The 26,787-nt window shown below is 43.0% G+C and overlaps 1 protein-coding gene across 4 annotated transcripts in view; it reads left to right on the forward strand.

Annotated features, from left to right (window-relative positions):
- The window catches only part of ltbp1 (latent transforming growth factor beta binding protein 1), a 383,951-nt gene that overhangs the window by 17,360 nt on the left and 339,804 nt on the right, over positions 1-26,787 (forward strand). For all 4 annotated transcript variants that reach the window (XM_078557330.1, XM_078557333.1, XM_078557331.1 and 1 more), the window contains exon 3: positions 12,724-13,006. In XM_078557330.1, the coding sequence (XP_078413456.1) occupies positions 12,724-13,006 (283 nt within the window). The remainder of the gene's footprint in view (positions 1-12,723; positions 13,007-26,787) is intronic.

The raw sequence follows: 26,787 nt of genomic DNA on the forward strand, positions 1-26,787 counted from the left end.
TAACGTTTGTATAGTTTGCGTAAAATAATTCCGGCCACCTTCCCTTTTTACTTCTAGCTTCCTGAGGCTTGTGTATAGTTCTGCAGATTGAGGTTCTGAGGGCCAATCGGGGCCAGGAACTTTCCTTGATGACAGGCAGGTACATCTCGGTTAAGCAGGGTCAATGGGTGAATTTGGAGGTTGGGCCTCGATAGGCATTGGGCTGTTGTGGGCAGTGAAAAGCTAACTTTCCAGAGTGGAGTCACGGGAATAGGAGGGGGTTATTAATCCCCTAGAACCTGTTCCACCATTCAATGAGATCATGACTGATCTACGACCCAGCTCCATGTACAGATCTATATTCTATAGATATTTATATTAAGCTCATTAAAATTTCATGAACAGTCAAAGAAAATAATCAAAAAGGCTAATAGATTGCTGGCCTTTATCTCTAAAGGACTAGAATACAAGAGGGTAGAAGTCATGCTGCAGCTGAATAAACCCTGGTTAGACCGCACCTGGAGTACTGTGAGCAGTTCTGGGCACCATACCTTGGGAAGGATATACTTGATCTTGAGTGTAGTGTAGAGTTATCTGAATGATACCTGGACTCGAAGGGTTTATTATTATTATGTGGCAAGATTAAGCAAGTAACGGTTATATTCCCTGGGACTGAGGTGATTTGATTGAAGTTGTCAAGATATTAAAGGGAACAGATAGTTTCCCTCTATCTATCCTATTTCTGTTGGTTGGGGAGTCTAAGACTAGCAAGCATAGACTTAAAATTAGAGCCAGACCTTTCATGAAATATGGAAATGTATATAATTGGTAACTACTGCAGTGCAATTTGTGGGAGCTTTCTGCGTACAAATTGGCTGCTATGTTCCTTAGATATAGCAGTTACTGCAATTCAAAAGTACGTCATCAGCTGGATGGCACTTTGGGATGTCCTGGGGCTGTAAAAGGTGCTGTGTATTCTTTTAATTGCAAATTTGACATTACTGGATAACACAATCTTTGTCAACAAACACACGAATTAGGAGCAGGAGTCGGCCATTGAGCCTGCTCCGGCATCCAATAAGGCCATGGCTGATCTGATTGTGGCCTCAACTCCACATTCTGCCTAGCTTAGCTATGGCACCTTGCGGGAGGCCCAAACCCACCACCCTAAGAAACTTTGTAAACTGGTAGCCCTGAAGCCCCGGTAGTTTCACATAAATGGGTACTCCAGTTTTAACCACTGCTTGGTGGAGAATTCCTGCGTTGGTTTGAGATTTGTAGGATTGTTATCCTTGGGAACGGGTCCACTCAGGACTGGAATGTGACCAAGGTAATTGAGGCAAAGTGCCACGGTAAACATTGCAGTTTCTCGCTGGAAGGAGCTATCTTCAGCGGCGATTAGATTCCATTCGGGCTATTGCGTTAAACTGGGCATATCGGACACCTGAGCTGTCAACATGGAAGTTTTTATTTCCAAGAGGAAATCTGCTCTGTTGTGCTAGCATGTTTAGAAGGGTTAATTTGTAATGATTGATCTCCTCCTATATGTAAATGCTATTAGTCAGTGTGAGGTGAGTGTTACTGGCTGGGCAAGCATTTATTGCTCATCCCAATTGCCCTTGTGAAGCTGGTGCTGAACCACCTTCTTGAACCACTGCAGATGTAGGTACACCCACAGTACTTTTCTCTGTACTTATTTGATATAACTGAGTGGTGAACTACTCCATTTCAGAGGGCAGATAAGAGTCAACCACCTTGCTGGTGGTCTGGAGTCATGTGCAGGACAGACTGAGACAGGATGGCAAATTTCCTCCCCTTGAAGGGGATTAGTGGATCTTTTACCACAATCCAGTAGTTTCATGATCATTATTAATGAAACTAGCATCTTATTCCAGATTTATTGCCGTGGAGGGATTTTTCTCCCAAGCATTAATCTAGGTCTTTGAATTACCAGTCCAGTAACATTACCACTATGTTCCAATCTCCCTATGCTTCCTCGTGCAAATGCAGGGGTGAATTGCAAGTTGTCCCCTGAGCATTAGATGCCTCCAGGGATTATAGGGGCACATGTATATAGAAGGGAGCGCTGGGGAGTGATGAAGCTCTTTTTCAAGGGTTGAACAGATTTTATTTCCCCAAATATTATAGAAATCTAATCCTCCAAATTTACATCTGAGCTGTGCTGTGAAACTCTGTGTCAGGAGAAAGGAACTTGCTGTCCACACATGCACAATATGGGGTTGAGCTTTTATTTCCATTATTTTCAGGCTTCGCTGCCTTGTCCTTAACACATTAGGTGATGTTTGTGTCATAAGTGGAATGCATGTAACAAAGGAAACTATCAGCCTCATTCACTGCCTTTGTCCTGTTCAGCTGCTTTATTGTGCTTTGTTAGGCAGTTTGAATCACGATCCAGTGAAGAGCTGTGGCTCAGTCCGGAGCACTCTCACCTCTGAGTCACAAGGTTCCGGGTTCCAGCCCCATTCCAGGGCTCGAGCACAAAAAGCACGGCTGAGACTCAGTACAGTGTGAGGGAGGGAGTGCTGCACTGTCGGAGATGCTGTTTTTCAGATGAGACAATCCAAGGCCCCATCTGTTTGCTTGGGTGAATGTAAAAGAACCCCTGGTGCTATCTTGAAGCAGACCCTAGGGGAGTGGTGTCCTGGCCAATATTTATCCCTTAACCAACATCACAAAAACAGATTATCTGGCCATTATCACTTTGCTGTTTGTGGGAATTTGCCTAGTGTAAACTGGCTGCTGTGTTTCCGACATTACAACAGAGGCTACATGTCAAAAGCACTTCATTGGCTGTAAGGTTTGAGACACCCAGTGGTCATGAAAAGCACTATATATAAATACAACTGTTTTTTACATTGGTCGGCTTGTTCCGGAGCGTGGTGCCTGACGAGCACTGGCTCCCACCATTTATATTCTAAACTGCCTCCCTCTCTCTGCTGCCAGAATTGACCCCTCAAGCTGTCCATTTTCTGCGTGTCTCTGCTGTTGAGATGAGGCAGCTGGTTTTAGTAATATGTGAGCCAGCTCATGGACCTCGTTCACCCGTCATCTGCATGGAGCAAGCCCCAGTGTAAAATTGACCCAGCTGGGGGACAGAGGGGGGAACGCTGACCATCAGTAGTACTAGAACTTTCTAAAGGTTAGAACAACAATTGCTACTCTTTTGTGAGAGGAGCCCTCTCCTCTGCATCAAGTTTCCTCTTAATTTCTGGACCTGTTTTACAATAAATAATAATTAAATCCACACCTGGTGAGGAAAATTTCAGGTTATATGAATGAGCACCTGTTTGTACTTAACCTATTAATAGTGAACTCCCTTTGCACCTTTTCTCAGGTTCTTGATTGTTTGACATCAGGAGCCCAGAAAAGAGTAGTTAAGCTCTAATTTAAAGGAGCAGGTTTATTATTGGAAAATTCCCATGCACAGACAGGGAGAGGCAAAAGGAGTTATCCTTGAAAATGGCAGCAACCCCTTGTTACTTTCTGAAGTGAGACTGAATCCTCATTGTGAACATCTTAGACAATCATACATTGTCCACTGATTCAGGAATTTCTGCCATTCCCTTAAAATGAAAAGATAAGCAGTGAGTCTTTAAAACTCTGAGAGACCATGTCTACTGAAGATAACCCACTGATCACTGTCCTTCATCAAATCCTTGAGGCGTACTGCTCAGAGACTGAGGGTATTCCTTCTGGAACTTTTTGGGTCATAATGCTGATACACAAGCTCTTATTTTGACCAAATAAGGTTAAACTGGACCAACGTTTTTAAAAGAATTAAGGTTTGACTTCTTCTTTGGGACAAAAGCCAGCTAAATGTTTCCAGATCCCTATATTTGTAAGTGCTTATTGTTATGGTGTTTCCATTTTCTGAGCGCTCAATGAGATTCAAATCTTGATTCTGGTCTTCGGAAAGCTACCTTTGCCACTGAATCTGTCCACGTACCTGTCAGAGGTCTACTGCATTCATCCTTTGCTATCTTCGCAACTCCATTTACTGTTAGAGATGGGTTGGGGCTACATTCTGCACTTCTTCATTTTCACCCTGCACCCTCCTGCCTGTCATCAGGGAGTTAGTATTGGGGCCACCTTCTTTCAGTCTTCCGCTGTGTCCCATCTCTTGGATAAAGTTGCCAGCCGTTTTTGGTGCACAAAACAGCATTTGCAGCGGCTGAACTATGCATAAAGGCTACCAGAAATTTTCTCCTTGTTCAAAGTTACTTATCTTATCACTGGAAATCAGCAGTCCGCAAGCCTGATCCCCTCCCTGGTGAGCATGCATTGCCAAGCCCATTCTGAACCTGCTGCTTGCCCATATTGTGCTGGGTCAGCTTCACTGACATAATCAAGTCAGCACCCTAATGGTCAGGTGGCCTGACGAAGGCCCAATCAGCAAGCCACCCAGTCAGAAAGCCTGTGTTTCTATGTCATTTCAGTGTTGATAGAGTTTTGTAAGCAGCTTGCCCATTGGCCAGGAATAGTACGTGGTATGGTTAAGAGTGGGGTGGTGTGCAAGAAAGACCTGATGGTTTTTATGCAATGTGTACTTGCCTTCTGTCACAAAATGGGTAGCGTCTGCCTTGAAATTCCAGCAGCACTCCACCCTGGGCCATACTCTTCAATGTGATCTGCTTTATGTGGTTGGACACTGATGTGGCACCAGAATCTCACTGCTCTGACATGCAGCGAAAACTTATGAGTAACACCAGAAGCAGAACACAGATGAATGTAATTTAGTAACCCAGTTTGTAGAGAAGCTGTGACCTTGTGAAAGTCAAATGGAATACAATTTATCCAATGCTGAGGAGCTGGAGAGCTCTAGTAGTGATGGCTAGACCTGGATACTTCAAGCTAGAGATTCAAGTCCTTTAAAGGCACAAAGTTAAAGATTACATATAAGGAAAGAAGTTTGAGACAAGAAAAAAGACTAACACGTTTCATGACCTCTGGATGTCCCCAAAGCACTTATAGCCAATGAAGTACGCTTTGAACTGTAGTCACTGTTAGAATGTGGAAAGTGTAGCAGCCAATTTGTGCACAGTAAGCTCCCACAAACAGCAATATGATAATGACCAGATCATTTGTTTTATTGATGTTGGCTGAGGGATAAATATTGGCCAGGACACTGGGGAGAAATGGGGAGAACCCCACTGCTTCTTCAAAATAGTGCCAACAGGGCAGAATTTTGTTTTCATTTCCCTTTGGCACTTTGCCCTAGCAGTTTTACCGGTTTGACTTATAGGAATAGATGTTGCACATAATGGAAATCTGATACTGCAGTATAGCAATCTACTGTTCTGAAGCTGAAATACATAGTTGGTTCAGTACAGGCTTGTTCTTAGATCTATTATTAATGGGTTTGACATGTGGGGGTTGAGGGGGAGGGCGGGTGGAAGACACATTTCATTGCCCATCAAGAGCATCTATTGCATTGTTGAGTGCACGAGGAAACAAAACATAATACTTAGATATTTTATTACTGCACTAAAACAGATGTGTGTGCAGTTAAACAAATGCTTTGAACTTGTGAAGTAAGACACTGAGAGAGATGAGGTTCTCTTCATTTGTTTAATCCTGGAATCCTTTGAAGCAAAGTAAATGTTAAACAAGGAAAAAAAAAACAACAGCTCAAATTCACCACGCAAATACCTGAATGAGTGGAGAATCTTTCCTGTGCACAATTTTACAGAAGTCGGTTTGAAAAGACAATGGTCTGCAGATAGTGACACCGCTGTTTCCAGCCAGAATATAGATGATTGAGTAATTTGCCCGTCAATCACACCTGTAAGTATCTGCGATGGGATTATGCACATAACTTGTAATACATAACTATCTTCCACCCCCTGCATTTTTCTGGAAAAATAATGATTTTGTAATATCTAACTATCCTCCACTCACTGCATTTTGCTGGAGAAATGGTGAATTTATATCATGCAACTATCCTCCACTCACTGCATTTTGCCCAAGAAATCAATCTGCTTTTATTGTAAGACATTGCTGTAGTTTTGGTCATGAGTTACATTTGCCATACTTTGTAGAGACTCTTTTTTTTTAAAGTGAACTCTGTAGATATTTGCTGCAGTGCACTGTTTAAATAGACTCTGTTTGCTGAGTGAATGGAATTTGTTTGCTATAAACAACATGGGGAGATGGTGGTGGGAGTAGTGGTAATGCCACTGGACTAGTAATCCTGATGCTCTAGGGACATGGGTTCAAATCCCACCATGGCAGCTGGTGGAATTTAAATTCAATTAATAAAATCTAGGGTATAAAGCTTGGCTCAGTAATGACAACTATCATTAATTGTTGTAAAAACTCTGGTTAACAGTGCCCTTTAGAGAAGGAAACCTGCCATCCTTATTTGGTCTGGTCTGGCCTACGTGTGACTCCAGACTCACAGCATTGAGGTTGACTCTTAACTGCTCCTCACAGTTCAAGGGCAATCAGAAATGGACAACAAATGCTGGCCTTGCCAGCAATGCCCATATCCAATTAAATAAAAATACAGTATTTGCTGTGAGCCTTGCTGTAAGTCCTTTCCCACCTCCAATTCATTGGCTGGCACAGTGGTGTCAATGGGTACTATCCCTTTGGATAGGTTGCAACACAAAATAATTGCTATTTCAGCATTTGGCAGTTTGTGTAAATCCAAATAAAATCCAGAAAAAAAATGACAACAATCGCTGTCACCTTGAGCTCAAATAATAGAACACAGTGGTGAGGGCCTTTGATCCATAACAGTAGTGAGGAAAAATTGTAATTTCTTTAAAATATCCAGGGAATCTGTAATTGTTTTTAAGAATGTTTAAGGAGGACTTTTAAGAGTTTGCATCAATTGTGAAGGGATCAATTGTGATTTTCTTGGATGATTAGAAATATTAGTCCATATGACTTGGCAACACATGACCTGGAAGAAATACCAACAGGAAGAAAGTTTAGACCAGGAGCTGTGTGGCTGGCAGACAGAAAGGAGAGATGCAGACACAAAGGAGAGCTGGAGGCAGTAGGAGATCAGCACACAGACTCAGACACAAAGAAGTGCTACAGCAGGTCACAGTTATCAAATTCCTGGTTTGTTTAGGAGCAAGCCAAGCTGTCTACATAAAGTCAGTTTTCTCTTTGACAGTAAGAAGGAAAATAGAACTCCAGGAGCTCTTGGGTAAGAGATGTACAAGCAAGCTAAAATGGAATGAATCCTAAAAGCGGTGTGAATAGATCTGGTATACGAAAGAGCTGAGAGTTTGTATTAGAGGACCAGATTGTGCATTGGATTTTGTTGGTTGGTCGGTCGAAAAGGAATTCTGCAAAACTATGCCATCAGGGCTAAGGTGAAGTGAGTGAGAGTGTTAGTAGACATATGCCTTGTTGGTGTTAACCATATCTGGGGACCTTGGATGGAATACGCCTGCTAGTGAATGTGACTCGAGGGTCAAATCGATTGAGGGGAATGTGAGAGAGACTACGAACCAGAGGCTGAATTGGAAAGACTGTGAGATTGCACCTGGTGCCTCATTTGTGTGGGGAGTGATGCGGGTGCTTGTTGGTTGTTGTATCAATTATTTAAACGGAAATATACCTTTTATTTGAAGCATCATTTGCCTGTTAGTTCATGTTTAATTTTTGTTGGTTCTGATTCATGTTAAAGTAAAAGCTCCTAAAAGTGAAATCTTGTTGGTAATTTCTAAATTTTGTGGTAATTTGGTAAATTTGGAGATCATAACACAGTTTAGTGCACTGATGTCTATTATTATTGGCTTATATACAGAAGTTTTGCATTTAGCATGCACCTGCCACCCTCCAAATGAATCAGTTTGTGACTTCCAGATTGTTCCATTTTTCTTGGGGAAGCAGTCAGGTATTTCATCCTGGGTTCTTTCGATCTTTCTGACTCAAAACCTGACATGAACAGGCAATTTGCTAATCTCTGATTGACTTCAGCAATTTAGGAGCGGATACAGTGACTTTGCATTTGTACAACGAGCACTTAGTTACCTGCCTCAGAGATATGGCAGGTTAGCAGAACAACTAGACTACCATGCTCCAAATCCAGAGCAATACCAAGGAAGTTCCTCTTAGGTTTCTTTATTTATGTGCATGCATGTGCGCTGACTATTTATTGAGTTAAACTGTTGACTATCTTGTGGTGTTGCTTGTTAATAAGATCCAAGCCAGTTGGTGAAGCAGAAACCAAGACAAAGAGATTTTCTTTAGCGAGAGAGTTTATTGACTTGTTCAGTCTCTCAGCTCTCCTTCCACTCAACCCAGTGTCCCAGCTATCCCCTATTTTTATGTGCTCAAAGATAATTAATACCTATAACCCATTTCTTTTAACTGTAACAATGTAGTTGACATGACATCAACAAACCTTAACAATGTAATTGAGAAACCTTAACAATGTAACTGACAAGACATTATATCTGCTTATAGTAAGTTGGAGAATGTCCTTACTTATCAGGCAGGAGTATTATACTAGCTAATGCACAAAGTATTATTTTGTAATGATGTGAGCCCTGCATATTCCCTTTACGGGCACGTGGCCCAATTTCTGTAAATAGGTCGACTCATAGTTTAATCCGAGGGTATTTTCTGTGCATTTACTCATTCACAGGATGTGGGCATCACTGGAAAGATTTACGCCTTTTGTCGGTCTCTAATTTCCCATGAAAAGATGATGGGGAGCAGCCTTTGTGGCCACTTCAGAGAGTTGACCCCCCACATTACTGTGGGATCTGGAGTCACATATAGACCAGACCAGGTTTCCTTCCCTAAAGGACATTAATGATGTAGTTGGATTTTTACAATAATCTGATAGTTTCAGGGTCACTATTACTGATACTGGCTTTCAATTCTAGATATATTTAAATAACTGAACGCAATTTTCAAACTGCATGGTGGGATTTGAACTAACATCTCTCAGAGACCTGGATTACTCATTGAGTGACTATTCCACCGCCTCCAGCATTGGCAGATACTTGTAAAGCCCCAGCTGCTCCTCAAGAAAGATGAAACAATCTGGAAGTTCTAACTTATTAAAAAAATGTAACAACAAAATATGCACATGTATAACACATGCTGCCTGAGGTTTGATTGACATATCTTGAATTTTTATATGTGAAGACAGATTGATTGTAGATTTCTTTGGTTGTTACCTTCGTGGTGTTAACTACACCTGCCGGAAATGGAAAATGATGACGTATTGCTCCAAAGCAAGCAGTTGTTTGTATGGTGAAATCCATGCCTTATTTCATATGCACCATGTTGGCTGTGGGTTTGTGTACACTTTCACAAATGGACCCCAGATGTACGTCTGTAAACGTTTCCTGTTCTATTCACCGACTGTCAGGAAATGGAACAAAATTGAGATATAAGAAGTTGAAAAGAACGGCTTCAATGGCATGTCAGATTGTTAGATTGCTATTCATAGCAGGTGTCTGCACGGTGAACGCTGGGGTCTGATATCTTTGGTTACCGCAGAACAGAATACTGCCTTCAAACCAAGCCAGGCTAGTGGATTTGCAGCACAGATGTTACTGAGACTTTGGATTTCAGTGCGGAGAATTGCTGATTTCCGTGAAGAAGAGAAGAATCAAAAATGTTGCAAACAATATTTCTCTTGTTACATTTGCAGGATCTGCGATTTTCTTGATAATGTTGAACGCTCACAGCTGAGTAAGCCACACAGTTTCTGTATGTTGCTGAAAAGCAGTGAGGTTAAAAAGTAGGATGTGGTAAAGGATTTTATTCAGCAATTTAAATAATTGAGACTGTTGCAAATTTTCAGATCTGCCCTAGACATTCTCCCTGAATTTAGCAACCCGGTATTTAGATATATGATGTGAAATCAGGGATGTAATAATAATAATAATCATTTGTCGAATGGTCTATAATCTGAGGAAAATGTCGTGATATGTACTTCTCCAACTTTTGTTGTGCAGGGTTACAGGAAGAAGGCGGTAGGATGGCACTAAGCGAATTGCTCATTTGGAAAACTGGTGCAGACAGGATGGGCTGAATGGCCTCTTTCTGCGCTTTTCCGATTCCGTAATCCTGAGAGCCAGCCTGATAAACACTCAAGTGAAGCCAGGCCCATGTTGTAGGGGAGGCCAAAACTAGGGGCCAGAAATATAAGGCAGACACTGATATAGTCAGTAGGGAACTCAGGAAAAACGACTTTACCCAAAAAGTGGTTAGAATGTGCAAGAAGCGTTTGAGACCAGTAACATAGATGCATTTAAGGGGAAGCTAGATAAATATATGAGGGAGAATAGAATGGTATACCGTTAGGGTTAGATGAAGAGGGGTATGAGGAGTCTTGTGTAGAGTATAAATGTTAGCATAGGCCAGTTGGGCCAAATGGCTTGATTTTGTGCTGTAAATTCCACACAATTCCACATAACATCTTATCAAGAACTGGGTTATCTTACAACATACACTCGCTCAAAAAGAACATCAGTTTTAAGCTCCTAATTTCCATTCATGATTCCCATAACATAAAATGGTCCACTATCACCATGAATGGGTCAAATACTGCCCTTCCTCTTTCTGGCCAGTCCCAGCTGGAATCTGGTCAGCTCAATTTTAATTTGTAGTCTTTTTGCAGCAGGCTTCACAACTGAGCAAGAATGTACATCTTTCCTGTCCCTTTGTTGCCTCTTTGTACAAGAAGTTGAAGCTTGACCTCCAACTTCTTCCTGTGAAGGAGTTGGCCAGTTGGAGTTGACAGTTAGCTGATTGGACACCCATCCCTCTCACTGGGTGCAAGTCGCCATCATCCATCCCCTAGCTTGTGTGCGTGGATTCAGTTCTTGCTTACATCTCAAGTGTGAAGGACTATTGGAAGTAACTGAAATGTGACAACAAAGCACCTATTGTCCCAGATCATCAAGGGTAACAGTTCAACTTATTAGCTTCCAGAGGAACTTGTTAACATACCAATCCCCTTTTTGTCCCAGAGGCTGCTGAATGTGGCTACTCCGTTAATCCATTCACTTTAAACCTGGTTTGATTTAAAAGTAACACTTTAATATAAATTATACATAAAACTCCACCCATGCCAAAATAAACAAAAGTTCTGAAATGTGACAAGATGCAAAAATACAATTGGTACGTCAGATAAACCCTTTCTAATGAGGTTTCTTTCAGTGTCCTTATTTTGGAATATCTGAATTCTTCATTAGCATATCTCATTAGAATATATGATATGGTGAAGGAAAAGGTACGACTTGCATGACTTTGCTGACCACAACATTCCTTGCGTGGCTGTTTCATGTGGCTGCTTTTCACACTTGGAACAAAGAGGGGTAAATCTGATGCTCTGAGCCCTTTGTGGAGTCTCGCTAGGTTGGAGCATGGACCACAGAGTTGCCCCTTTCCCTTTAGTGTTGTAACCCTATTTTTGATCCAGTGTCTCATCTCACCATGTTCCACCTGGGAACCTTGCCTTACATCAAGGTAATACTTATTATTCTGTATCATGTTTAACAAACAGTTTGTAGTGAACATTGTTGCTTTGCAAGGACAGTACATTTATTTGGATTAAAATACAAAGATTTCTTCTGCACGGGTTTACAATACACCATCTTCTTTTTAGATTATAGGAGCAAAAGGAGCCCTCCTGACCAGATGTGTATTTTGTGCCATGTTCAAGCTTTATTATCTTCCTTCAATCTAACTGAAACAATGGGGTTGATCTTGACTTTGTGCAATAGTGTAGAATGGTCAATCTGGAGCCTGTTTTACATCTCATGCAATTTTCATTTGCATTAATGTTAACGTAGATAAATACAAAGAGAGATGTAAAAGGGGCTGTCCATTCACTATCACACATTTTATACCATTACAATCTACCTCAGTTGCTCTTTGAGGCACAAAGGAATTCATCAAGTTTGCTTCTAATTTTAAACAAAAACAGAAATACCTGGAAAAACTCAGCAGGTCTGGCAGCATTGGCGGAGAAGAGCAAAGTTGACGTTTCGAGTCCTCATGACCCTTCAACAGAACTAAGTAGAAATAGGAAAGGGGTGAAATATAAGCTGGTTTAAGGGGGAGGGAGAAGAAGGGGGGGGGTGTTGTTGGGACAAGCAAGCAGTGATAGGAGGAGATAACCAAAAGATGTCACAGACAAAAGAACAAAGAAGTGTTGAAGGTGGTGATATTATCTAAAAGAATGTGCTAATTAAGAGTGGAGAGCAGGACAAGCAAGGTAGCTCTAGTGGGGGTGGGGTGAAATAAACGATGGGTGGGATACATTTAAAAATAATGGAAATAGGTGGGAAAAGAAAAATCTATATAAATTATTGGAAAAAAAAGGGAGGGGGAAGAAACAGAAAGGGGGTGGGGATGGAGGAGGGAGTTAAAGATCTAAAGTTGTTGAACTCAATATTCAGTCCAGAAGGCTGTAAAGTGCCTAGTCGGAAGATGAGGTGCTGTTCCTCCAGTTTGCGTTGAGCTTCACTGGAACAATGCAGCAAGCCAAGGACAGACATGTGGGCAAGAGAGCAGGGTGGACTGTTAACATGGCAAGCGACAGGGAGGCCTGGGTCATGCTTGCAAACAGACCAAAGGTGTTCTGCAAAGTGGTCACCCAGTCTGCGTTTGGTCCCTCCAATGTAGAGGAAACCGCCTAATTTTGCCCATCACTTTTCCAGATAACCAGTGATTTTTTTTTTGGGGGTGCTAATCTGATGTCAACAATGTCAGTTATACATGTTCTCTTTCTTACAGCGAATTGTTCTCCACAGTGCCAAAATGGAGGGATGTGCTTACGACCCCAGCTTTGTGTGTGTAAACCTGGCACCAAAGGTAAAGCCTGCGAGGAGACGTCGTCTAGCACTCATTCCACAAACAATCAAGACACTGTGGCACAGGCTCAGCCCATCCCTCAACAGATGCCCCAGCAGACCATGACACAGAGATTGGTGCAACTTCCACAGAAGATCAATTCACTAGGCCACATGTCTCTGACTGTCAAGCAGAAACCTTCCATGATGATGCCCCAGCAGCCTCAGTAAGTCGTACATTCACTGTGATTTGTGAAGCATCTAAAAGTGCAGAAACTTGATTAAATGCACTGTGGATAGATAAGAAATAGTACTGGATTGACCCATGTTGACCTTGTGAAAAAAAATTAAACCGGTTAACTCAACATTCCCTTGATTTCAGAAGTGGGTGCAGATCAATAGCATGAGGGAGGAAGGAGAGGCAAGTCATCATGGTCCATACCAGCTCTCTGTGGAGCAATCCAATCAGTCTCATCCCCCTACTCTATCCCGGTAGCCCAAACATTGCTCAGGAACCAAGCAATGGCGACCTAAGACTCAATGGGTGGACTGGTTTGCAGCAGGGCAGTGATCAAAGAGCAGGGAAGTACCAAGATCGATCAAAGAGCAAGGCCTGGAACCAGAGAGGAACTAGGAGTGGGAAAAGTGCAATGGGTAGGGGTGCAGTCTGCAGACCAGTTGTGGTGTACGGGACCGAAGAGCCATCTGGCTCTGTTTTTTTTTAAATTGTTTCTTTGGATGTGACTAGACCTTCCTGGGCACATAACTGATAATACCTGATCCATGAAACCACACAATCAGCAATAGGGAAGGCATCCTACAATCAAGCAAGCCTACAATCTTGCAAACACAAAGACTTGTGCTTTTTCTGAAGATTTTGTAGCCAGTTTTATGCTGGATTCTGAAGTGAACTAAGCCCAATATGAGAGCAGCATTTATGATATTTTTTATTGCAGCAACTAAAGTGCTCGACATTTAATGTTTAGCTGCCTTGTGCACCATACAGCGAACAATCCCAGTTGCCAGTACTCCTGGACGAGAGTCCCTCTCGCACTCCCAAACCCTGCTGAACTTCCAATGTGTATTTTCTGAAGCTCCTTTCCTCCCGTACGGAATGGGTGCAGTTCCAGTGACTGTGGCAGCCCCCCTGCACTTGGCAGACTAATTTGTTAACAGAGGCCATCACAGCCTGATCCTGTCATCACTCCGTGTCCACACACATGCACTTTCCTGCAGGTGTCACTGGATCATCCGGCCCATTGAGCCCACACCAGCTCTCTGTGGAGCGATCCAATCAGTCTCATTCCTCTGCTCTACCCCGGTAGCCCTGCAGATTTATTTCCCCCAAGTGCCCATCCAATTTCCTTTTGAATTCATTCATTGCCTGCGCTTCCACCACCCTCATAGATAGCGGGTTCTAGAGTGTTAACAGGCGCTGCAAAGAAACAAGTTCTTCCTCACAATCCTGCTGCATCTGTTGGCAAAAGCCTTAAATCTGTGACCCCTAGTTCTTGTACCATCGGCTAATGGAAACAGCTTTTCTTTGTCTAGTTTATCTAAACTTTCATGGTCGTTTACACCTCTATCAAATCTCCCCTCAGTTACCTTTGCTACAAGTAGAACAGTCCCAAATTCTCCGACCTCACCTTGCAGCTAAATTCCCTCATCCTGGAACCATTCCGGTAAATCTCCACTGCACTCTGTCCAAGACTCTCATGTGCTCCCTAGAGAGCGGTGAGCAGAGCTGGATGCAATACTCTAGTTGCAGCCTAACTAGAGCTTTATACAGGTTCAGCATAACTTCCCTGCTTTTGCATTCGATACCTCTATTTGTGAAGCCCAAGATCCGATATGCTTTGCTAAACCCTCTCTCAATATGTCCTGCCACCTTCAAAGATCTCTGCACATGAACTTCCAGGTCCCGCTGTCCCTGTATATCCTTTGGAATTGTGCCATTTGGTTTATATTACCTCTCCCTATTCTTTCTGCCAAAATGCATCAGCTCAGATTTCTATGTATTAAATTCCATTTCCCACTTGTCTGTCCATTCTACTAGCCTATCTATATCCTGTTGTGGTTGATTGGCCATATTTCTAAGTTTGCAAATTTTGACATTTTACTCTGTGTTCCAATATCTAAGTCATTTATATATATCAAAATAAGCTGTGGTCCTAGCAACCATGCACCCTGGGGAACACAACTGTCCACGAACCACCAAGTCTAAAGTAACAACCATTTACCACAGCTGGCTGTTTCCTATCCTTAAGCCAATTTTTATCCAATCTGACACTGACTGTCCTATTCCATGAACCTCAGTTTTGTTTTTATGTGGTACTTTCCTTGCTCCTCTCCATTTCTAACAAATTTTATGATACAATGATCATCAATTGTTCCCCCAAAAGTCACTTGGCTCATTTGACCCACTTCATTCCCTGGCACCAGATCCTTCAATGTCTCCTTCCTAGTGGGGTCAAGGGCATTCTGGTCAAGGAAGCTCTCCTGAACACAGTTCAGAAATTCCACCCCCTCTTTACCCTTCACTCTAACAATATCCAAATTGGGTAATTAAAGTCACCCAATATCATCACTCTAATACCTCTGTGATTCCCTTCCAGATTTACTCCTCTCTCTCTCACTCTGACTCTCCCTCACTGTATGAAGCCCAACAGAATAAGAACATAAGACCATAAGATGTAGGAGCAGAAGTAGGCCATTCGGCCCATTGAGCCTGCTCCACCATTCAATGAGATCATGGCTTATCTGATAATCCTCAACTCCACTTTCCTGCCTTTTCCCCATAACCCTTGATTACCTTACTGATTAAAAACCTGTCTATCTCCGCCTTGAATATACTTAATGACCCAGTCTCTACAGTCCTCTGCGGTAAAGAATTCCACAGATTAACAACCCTCAGAGAAGAAATTCCTCCTCATTTCTGTTTTAAATGGATGACCCCTTACTCTGAGATTATGCCCACAAGGGGAAAGAACCTCTCAGTATCTACTCTGTCAAGCCCCCTAAGAATCTTATAAGTTTCAATCAGGTTGCCTCTCATTCTTCTAAACTCCAATGAGTACAGGCCTCATTCAACATCTCTTCATAAGAAAATCCCTCCATACCCGGAATCAACCTAGTGAACCTTCTCTGGACTGCCTCCAATGGCAGTTTATCTTTCCTTAGATAAGGGGACCAAAACTGTTCACAGTATTCTAGGTGTGGTCTAACTAATACCTTGTATAGTTCTAGCAAGACTTCCCAATTTTTATACTCCATTCCCTTTGAAATAAAGGCCAACATTCCATTTGCCTTCTCTATTACCTGTTGAACTTATATATTAGCTCTTTGGGATTCCTGCACAAGGACTCCCAAATCCCTCTGTGCTGCAGCTTTCTGCAGTCTTTCTCCATTTAAATAATATTCAGCTCCTCTATTCTTCCTGCCAAAGTGCATAACCTTACATTTTTTCACATGATATTTCATCTGCCACTTTTTTTCCCACTCAATTAACCTATATCCCTCTGGGGACACTTTGTGTATCATCCGCAAACTTCGCAATAGTATATTCACTTCCCTCATCTAAATCATTAATATATGTTGTAAATAATTGAGGCCCCAGCACTGATCCCTATGGCACTCCTCTAGCTACAGGTTGCCATCCTGAAAACGCCCCCCTTAACCCAACTGTCTGTCTTCTATTACTTAGCCAATCCTCTATCCATGCTAATATACTACCTCAACAGTATGGGCTCTTATCTTATTAAGTAGCCTTATGTGTGGTACCTTATTGAACGCCTTTTGGAAATCCAAAGATATTACATCTACTGGTTCTCCTTTATCTATCCTGCTAGTTACCTCCTTAAAGAATTCTAATAAATTTGTCAGGCATGATTTCCCCTTCATGAAGCCATGGTAACTCTGCTGGATTAGATTATGTAATTCTAAATGTTCTGCTATTATATCCTTCATAATAGATTCTAAGGGCAGAATCTTCTGTTTGGTGTGCAGGGACGTAAAATGGTGTGCGGTGATGTTGGGCGTGCGTCCTGATGTCACCGCGCATCATTCTGACCTTTAGTTCGGTGAGCGTGCACTGGAGTCGGCTGTGCGCCCACTGAACTGTCAAAGGACTGTTAAGGCCATTAATAAACCAATTAAAGTAATTTTCAGGGCTGCCCGTCCAACCTTAAGGTTGGTGGGCAGGCGAAGAGCCCAGGCAGCCTTCGCATTTTTCATGAAACCTCACCCATGGGCGGGATGAGTTTTCATGAAGGTTTCATTAATTTAATAAAAATTTTCATGAAAATTCATTAACATGTCCCAGCTCATGTGACACTGTCACATGAGGGGACATGTCTGAATAATTTTCTTTGTTCTTTTTTTCCATGTGTCATTATGAAATTAATCTCCCTGAGGCAGCCTCATGCCTCGGGGAGATTTTTGTGCTCTTTTGCGCGCACGTGCGAAAGAGTGCAGGCCCCGACTCTCCCTCCTCCCCCTGCCTGCGCAGGTAGTGCTGAGTGTTACTGGGCGCAAGTCACGCTGGGTGGACCTTAATTGGCCCATCCACCGTAAAATGGCGGCGCGCAGCCGATTGCGGGCGGCGATTGTCTCCGTGTCTGCCCACGCCCACTCCCGACCGGCCCGCCCGACGGGGAGAAAATTCTCCCCTAACATTTTCCCAATGACAGATGTTAAGCTAACTGGCCTGTAGTTACCTGTTTTTTGTCTCCCTCCCTTTTTAAATAAGGGTGTTATATTGGCAGTTTTCCAATCCTCTGGGACTTTTCCAGAATCTAAGAATGCTTGGAAGATTACTACCTGTGCATCCACTATCTCTATGGCTACTTCCTTTAATATCCTAGGATGCAATAAATACCTCCAGTAGTGTGATCATGTCCTTTTTGCTTCTCAACTCTAACCAAATGGATTCTGATTTGCCTTCTCAAGGATATCCCCTCCTTCCAACACAACAATCTCTTCCCTAATCAGTATTGCCAGCCCACCTCACTTTTTTCTTTCTCTATCTTTTCTGAACACTTTATATTCTTGAATATTAAGCACCCAGTCCTCACCATTTTTAAACCACGTTTCTGTTATCACCACTGCATCATACTCCCCACATGGCTACTTGTGCTTGTAGCTCACCAACCTTATTCACTATACGTTATGCATTCACATCCATGCATATAATCCTGTCTTTGTATTCCTTGTGGTCCTTCTTAGTCTGCTCCTATCTAAAACTAATTCCTTCTCATGTACTATCCAACATTCACTCCTTTAGGCATCTTATTCCTCTTTTCTACTTCTATATGCTGGTGCCTATCTCCCTGCCAATTTAATTTAAAACCTCCTCAACTACATGAGTGAGGACATTGGTCCTGTTGAGGTGCAATCTGTCCCTTTTGAAAATGTGCCTCCTGCCCCAGAACTGGTTCCAATGGTCCAAGAGAACGAAGCCCTCCATCCTGCACCATGCCTCAAACCTTGCATCCTCCCTATCTTCCTATTTCTACTCTCGCTAGTGGAGGCCGCTGGGAGCAATCCAGAAATTTATTACCCTTGAGGTCCTACTTTCTAACTTCCTCCCCAGCTCCTGAGACTTGAGCACATAATTTAGGCTGGCAATTTAGTGCAGCTCTGAGAGAGTGCTATGGTGACTCGTGGATGAGACATTAAATTAAAGCCCCATTTGCCCTCTCACCTTGACATAAGAGACATAAGAATGGCGCTGTTGGAAGACGAGCAGAGAAATTCTCCCAGTGCCCTGGCCAATATTTGACCCTCAGTCAGTTTCACCAAGAGGCCATTTATCTCGCTGCTTATGGGATCTTGCCGTGTGCAAGTTGAGTGCTGCTTCTCCTTGCATTACAACATTAACTGCACTTCAAAAGTACGTTGTTAGCTGTGAGAAGCTCTGGAGCATTCTGAGGTCATGAAAGATGCCCTATAATTGTGAGTTGTTTCTTTCTTTACCACTTTACCCCACAGTTAAATTGCAGTGGAAGTTACAAGGTTGCTCATAAAAGTATTTTAGTATAATCTGCAAGTCACTTCAATAAGCAATGGTACTGAATTAACGACAAAGACTGTTGGCAAATAATTTGTTTTTATTTCGTATTGATCAATTTATTACTGTATTTACTCTTGCTGTACTAATTTTTAGATGTAATATAGACCAAAAAGATAGGAATGTTGTGAACGTAAGTCCCTTCCTTGTGCTGTGCCGGCTTTCAGACAGAATTTTATACCATTGACAGGCATGTCTATTAAGTATCTGTTTAATTTACCACAGACATTGTTCAAAGTCTCTGTTGCTTTAGAAGATTTCTTATACATCTAGGAAATGTTCTCACATTGGTACAACACATCCTTTTGAGGCCTTGTGGTTTAATCCCACCATGGGACTTAGAAAGCCTCAAGTGTTTTTTTTTGCCACCTTGAAACAGATGCATGTGGTTCAAAAAACATGTTTCATGGATGACACACGGTGGAAAATATTGCTGATGCATCATTAAAAAAAGCAAGGTGATGTGATTTGCTTTCTCTGCATCTGATCTTGACAGATTCTTTCCCTGTTCTTTCAATATGGATATTGTGCTGCATTTGGCATAGCTGGCTCCTGTGAGATGCAATTTTCTGGGAAGCAATTACCCGAAGCATATACAGGGAGCTGGCTCATGGAGGTTGAATAGGCTTTTTTTCAATAAAAATACCTCATAGCTGTTTAGACTGGCTGATCATGTAAAAGGTGACTTGAGAGACTTCGATAGACACGTCAGGAGGAAGGGGGGAAGCTGGGCTGAGAGACTACGAATGCGAAAGCAAAATAGTCTGAGGTAAAAACCCAAGATGCTGGAAATACTCAGCAGGTCTGGCAGCATCTGTGGAGAGAGAAACCGAGCCAATGTTTCAGGTTGAAGGAAGGTCGCAGACCTGAACATTAACTCTGCTTTTCTCTCTACAGGTGCCGCCTGACCAGCTGAATAGCTTCAGCATTTCTTGTTTTCATTGTATAATGTATATTGAATGAGGTAGAGACCCGTTTGTTGTTTGTCATTTATTGCTCCTTTTTCATCGTCACAAATTGTCTTTGTTCCTCACGTCCCTAGGGACTTATATGGCTCTGTTGAATCTCCTGGATTGTTTCTTACTAAGGTAGATGATAGTGAACTGAAAATATGAACAAAGTCTTTCTTTATTCATTCATGGGATGTGGGCGTTGCTGGCTAGGCCAGCATTTATTGCCCATCCTTAATTGCCCTTGTAAAGGTGGTGGTCTTCTTGAACTGCTGCAGTCCCTGTGGTGTAGGTACACCCACAGTGCTGTTAGGGAGGGAGTTGCAGGATTTTGACCCAGTGACAGCGAAAGGAAAGTCAGGATGAGTGAGTGGCTCGGAGAGGAACTTGCAGCTGGTGGTGTTCCCATGTGTCTGCTGCCCTTGTCCTTCTAGATGGTAGTGGTCGTGGGTGTGGGAGGTGCTGTCTAAGGAGGCTTAGTGAGTTGCTGCAGTGCATCTTATAGATGGTACACACACTGCTGCTACTGTGCGTTGGTGGTGGAGGGAGTGAAAGTCGAAAGCTCCCCCCATTACAACGTAAACCATGAGAATTAAACTATAGCATTGGACTGTGCCTTTCACTGTAACAGCTTCTGTCTCAGTGATCACAATCTGCCCACTAACAATGAGCAAACATGCTATTAAATCTGTCTTATTCATTATTACATACCAGATATTTTTCAGCTCCCTGATCGAAAACCTACAGATGGAATATGAAAATCTTGACCAGCTAGAAATTTCCTCTCTCTCTGCAATGTAGATAACTAGTACAATGTGTACAGCGATGTCTTACTCAATTTAATTTGAAGTCAATGACATAAGGTGGAATTTTCCGTGCCCGTTGGTGTTGGGCGTGTTTGGCAGTGTGAGTAGGCAATGTGGCGAGAAGGCCAAAAATCAGTTTCACAACGTCGTGAAAGCAGTTTGCATTCGTCCGCTCTGCCCGCCATGGCAGACCACGTTTCCCACCATCAGGTGCTGGGAACTTCATTGTTATACACCTTCATATCATTATAAGCCCAGCTCGCCGGAATCATCCCCCCAGACTGGATCATCCGAGCCACGCCGACGTGTTTCAAACTGTATATAAACGCTGTGCACCCGGTGAGCTGCGCTTCACTCCGGACTTCGAGGTTTGTTTGCCTGCCTTGCTTCGGGCAGCACTCGCAGACATCAGCGCTAGTCTTCGCAAAAAGCACCACGTCACTTTTAGGGAGGCTCACGGGCAGGTCCCTACCTACCAGACCAGCCATAATTCGGGGGTGGCTTTTCAATGGCTGCAGGGCTAGGGCTTGTTTGGGGAAGGGGGGGGAAGTGGCCTCAGGCAAGGGAAGAGGCTGCAGGGCGAGGACCGTACTGGGGAAGGGGGGTATCCCAGGGCGTGTGTGGGGGCGCAAGTTGATCTGTGCAAGTGGCCTCAAGGTCTTTAGAGCTGGGGAGGAAGTATCCAGAGGAGATGAGGCCAGATGGAGATGTGAGGGTGTGTGTGAGAGAGTGAGTGGTGATGCCCCTTGAGCTGGCAGTGAGTGAGATGCCAGCGAATGTGTGTTGGGCTTGAATGTGTGAGTTTAGAGTGATGAGATTGTTGCCTTACCCCGGTGGCATGGATGAGATCATTCATATTCTTCCTGCATTGGATGGCCAACCTCTTATGTGCAGCATTGGCACTGAACACCACTGGCATCGCCTACCATGCATGATTAATGAGGTAGGATTGGGATGATACAGTGTGAAAAGCCGCCATCGCGGCCGGTGGGTAAAACATTCTTTTTCCCGCCCGCTACCACACTTAGTGCAAATCTGGGATGATTCCACCCATAGAGTTGGTAAATGTCATTTAAGGGCTGGTGATATTAATATCAAACATTCTTCACTCAATGGCAACGAGCATTTAATTGACTTTAGGATGCGCCCCTTAACTTTGTGTTCTGAAAAGAAGTGGCCAGCTTAAATGTGGCTTCATGTTAACAGGGGAAACAATACATTGTGTATTACTCGGTGTAATGCTGCGATTATAAAACCACTTATCACCTGACTTACAATGAGCAATGCTGCAGAAAATCTGTTAGTAAAATATTAAAAGTATCGCGGAATGCGTGTAGGACACTTTAAATTAAAAGCAAAATACAGCCGTTGCTGGAAATCTGAAACAAAAACAGAAAGTGCTGGAAAAACTCAGCATGTCTGGCAGCGTCTGCGGAGAGGGAAAGTGTTTTCCGAAGAGGAGTCATTTTGGACTCGAAACGTTAACTCTGTTTCTCTCTCCACAGATGCTGCCAGACCTGCTGAGTTTTTCCAGCAATTTCTGTTTTTATTTTTGGACACTTTAAACATTTCTTCATGATTCAAAAAAATATCATGCCTCTGGTTTACGGGAAACTTAAGACAAAAAAAAAATGAACACATATTTCACTATCACTCGGCACACCTCTCCCAGAACTCTTTCCAAATCCCAGCTCTGCTTGTCACCTACAGTCTTTCTTAATTTCTGTGTATGAGACGTGCCGGAATTCAGCATGAGCAATGCCACAAGGAAGCCACTTGTGTTATCTCTGCCTATGTTTTCTCACACAGAGGGCAGAAAGCTCAGGATATTCATCGCAACTAGTGGGAAGCACACTGGATGTGTAAGGAAAAGGTGTACCAAATGCTTTAATGCTTTAGATTCTGGTTTTATATCATTTCACTATGGCTGCGCGCGCACACACTCAGAACTATGATTAACGGGCACCAGGGAAAGGTATTTCGCTGAGGAGATTCGGAAAGAAGATTAAAGTTGGAGGAAAAATGGTAGATAACGATAATCAGTACAGTATATCCGTCATGTTAATGTTACACTTTCCAACCCTGCTCAGCTGTATTTAAACAATGACACCTCCGCGGCCCTAATAGGATTAAGTGTAACATTTATTGTTTGGTTGAATGGCAAGGCTTATCCAAATGAACCTAAATGAGTTTGTTGAAATTTTTGTAATTGGTAGTAACAGCAAGAGGAAAACTAATTTAGTATAATTCTTAAGCGTGACCGTATGAAAAAGCTGTGCACAATTGGGATTAAAATCCCCCTGGATAATGAGATGTTGATGACTGCTGGTGTTACTGCGGTTTATATGTGCTGTGAATCTTGGTAATTCCCTCTAAATCAGTATCTCGGCAATTTCGGGGGCACTTGTTGTGAAGGAAACTATTTGTAAATCTTCAACAGGACATGAAAAAGTTAAAAAAGGAATTAATTGTATATTTTTTTTGTTATCTATCTGATTTTTGAATAAGTGCCTTGGTGACGTGGTAGTCTTGGGATCTAGAGGTTGGTTTGTCAGGACTGCACTCTGTGGGAAATGCTTTGCATCCGAAATACTTGCTCCAGAAAGAATGGAGGAACAAAGGTGCTTCACAAATTCTTGTTCACTGCCAGTAATGAACTTTGGGGCTGAGCTTGGATGCACAATCAGGGATTGGGCACTGTGAAGGATGCAGAGAATGGGGAAAAATTAATGTCCCGAAGTACTTTGCGTGCAACCAGACGTCGTTGTAACTTAGGAAATGTGACAACCAATTTGTGCACAGCAAGCTCCCACAAACAATTGCGCTGAATGACCAGACATTTTGTTTAGGTGTTGGATGAGGGATGGATATTGCCCAGGACATTAGAACGATCTCCCCTGCTTGCCTGCAAACCTGTGCCATCGGATCCTTTATATCCACCTGCGAGGACGGACAGGGCCCTGGTTTATTGTCTAGTCTAAGAGACCGAACCTGTGACTGTGAAACACTTCCTCATTACCGCACTGGGGTGTCAGCCTAGATTTTGTACTTGAGTCTCTGGTGCTGGACTTGAACCAATGACATTCTGGCTCTGAGCTGAGCCTGTTAGCACTGAGCCAAGGCTAACAACCTGTTTAAACCCAGTGACCTCAATACAAGTGCCCAGGCGAGACTGCGTTCCAATCCATTTTCTGATCCCCTAACTAGAGATCCACCCACCTATTCTTTTGGCAGTAAAAGGAAATGGGGGTGGGGGGTGGTGGGGGGGGGGTGGAAAAATGCTCACCTTGAAGTGAAGAGCACAGCTTAAGGGTTTTTGCAGCAAAAACAAGTTAGGTTTATTTTTCCTCCCTACATTACAACGGTTACTACACCTCAAGAAGTACTTTGTTGGCTGTAATACGTTTTGAAATGTCCGGTGGCTGTGAGAAGTGCTGAATGAGTGCAAGTCTTTCCTTCTTTACCAAAACACGGCTGTGGTTTAAAAGAAACCCTAGCGGAGATTTTCTGTTGGAATCTGATCAGCTTGCTGGCGTGGCTCACACGGTGGGATATCTGCTGGTAGTGACACGAGGACGTTGAATACATCAGTCCAATGTGGAGCATCATCTGGTTCATTCACCGTCACTTGTGCTCTAATAATTCTGGGAATGTCTGATCTGTGTTGCCAGCTCCCAGTGTTGCTATAGAGTAAGAAGGAAAGATTTACATTTTAAAAGACCATTTCCCTGCTGCTCCAGAGATATGCGAGGATTTTGCAGATGTGGAAAATCTTGTGTGCAACCAAGACTCTTTTATTTAGAACTTTTACATGTCTCAATTGTAGGGCAGACACGAGCCAGTCTAGGCAAGGCTCTTGCAGCAGGAATCTAGCTACAGTGCTGCAATTATGGTAACTATGCAAAGCATGAAACCCAGTCCCCTGAAATGTTGCCAAAATCTTTCTAATTCCTATTGCAATCTATATGGTGTACAGTAGTTGGAACAATGCCATGGCAGTGGGTGTGCCATAATACAAACAGTAGGGCAAAAAATAACAAATTACAATATCCATGCATTTCAACAATTCAAAGCACAAAGGGACCCAGTCCAATGAGTGAATTTGTACCAGCCTTCCTCGACGCCTTTAGCCAGTAACATGTGTTCTTTGAAACTCTAATCTAGACAAAGTGTGTAACTTGACATCTTTGCCTCAGTCGTTGTGAATGAGAAGGTGTCCATTTCTTCATTCAAGGCTTCTGCACGCCTGGGAGACTTCTGACAGAAGGTGGAATTCAAGTGGATCGTGCCTTGCCAAGTCTTGGAAAGTAAAGAAAGACTTGCATTTATATAGCCTCTCTCACAACTTCAACACGTCCCTAGGCATTTGTCAGTGATTTGAAGTACTTTGTCAAGTGTAGTCACTGTTTTAATGCAGCAACCACGTTAGCCAATTTGTGCACAGCAATGTCTTGTAGGTAGTAATGTAATAATAACCAGAGGGATAAATATTCGACAGGACGCTGGGTAGAAGTCGCCTCCACTTCTTCAAATGGTGCCATGGGGATGTTTGATGTCCACCTGAGAGGGAAATTGGGGCCTGGGGGGCTTTAATGCATCATTTGAAAGACAGCGTCTCTGACAGTGCAACACTCTTTCAGCAGTGCACTGGAGCATCAGCGTAGATTTTGTGCTGAAGTTGCTGGAGTGGGTCTCTACAGCTCCCCTTGCAGTATTGTCTGCAGCTTCAGGCGTGATTGTGTGACATGGAAAATGTGAGAGATCTGGGAGTTCGGACTGACAATAAATTGAAGCTGTCTCAACAATGCTCAGTGGTAGAAAGTAAAGCAAATCAGATGTTGGGATGCACTAAAAGGTCAAGACTGAGCCCAAATAGTGAGGTAACTCTGCCATTTTATAAATCTCTGGTGTGACTGCTCTTAGAATACTGTATAGAATACTGGTTGATCCAGTACAAAAAGGATATTTTAGATTGAAAGTAAACAGAAGAGAGCAACCAGATTATGGAGAGGAAAGAGGAATTGGACTATAATGAGTGATTACATAAATTGGGCAAGTTCTCACTGCAAGAGGGAAGATTGAGAGGTGACATGCTGTTCTTAGGATTCTAAAGGGATGAGATCATCTAAATCACGGTTCCACTTTGTCCAGAACAGAACCAGTAGGCACGAACTGACCTTGAAGGAGGAGGGGCAGGGGCAGGAGGGGGGGTGTGGGGGTAGGTGTGCAGGGTGAGTTCAAAGCTAATGTATAGAAACATTTCACTGATGAATGGTCAATCTGTGGAACAAGCTCCCTAGGGAGACAGTGGAAGTGAATAATATTGATTAATTCAAACGAAAATGAGATTTGTTTCAGAAAATAGTATTTTGGGATACAGTACATGAGTAAACTGGGCATGACATGTGATACGTGTAGCATGCTTTGGAGCAACTGGTGATTTTAGCTAATGGCTTCCAAAGATTTCCACCATGGGGTAGGGGGTGGGGGGGGTGGGGGGTGGTTTGCTGGCCTTATATCTGATCAGTTGTAGACTAATTGACATTGTTGCATCATATGACTACCAGAATGGTCACAGGCAAAGTGGATGGACTGTGTTATATTTTTGTCCAGCAATTTCTATGTAGATAGCTGCTGCCCACTCACCTCTGGTGTCCCCCAGCATCTATCCTTGGCCCCCTTCTATTTCTCATCTACATGCTGCCTCTTGGCATCATCATCCAACATCCAGGACTGGGTGAGCAGGAATTTCCTCCAAGTAAGGACTGGCAAGACTGGTCTCCGCTCCTAACTACCGATCAATTCCTCTCCCTGGCAACAGGCTGAAATAAAGCCAGTCTGTTAGCAACTTTGGTGTCACCTTTGATCCCGAGATGATCTTCCGCCCTCATGTTAGTGCCATCATTAGGACCGCCTTTTTCTACCTCCATATCATCGCCTGACGTATTCACTGCCTCAGCCCATCTGCTGCTGAAACCAACATTCATACCTTTAGACTTGACTATTCTGATGCACTCCTGGCTGATCTTCCATATTCTATCCTCTGTAAACTTGAGGTCATCTAAAACTCTGCTGCCCGTGCCTTAACTCGCAGCAGGTCCTACTCCCCTGACTCTCCTGTGCTCACTGACCTACATAGGCTCCTGGTCAAGCAACGTCTTGTTTTTCAATCCTTTCATGGTCCT

The sequence above is a fragment of the Cetorhinus maximus genome, chromosome 14 (genome assembly GCF_964194155.1).
Source record: "Cetorhinus maximus chromosome 14, sCetMax3.hap1.1, whole genome shotgun sequence".
NCBI classification, from domain to species: Eukaryota; Metazoa; Chordata; class Chondrichthyes; order Lamniformes; family Cetorhinidae; genus Cetorhinus; species Cetorhinus maximus.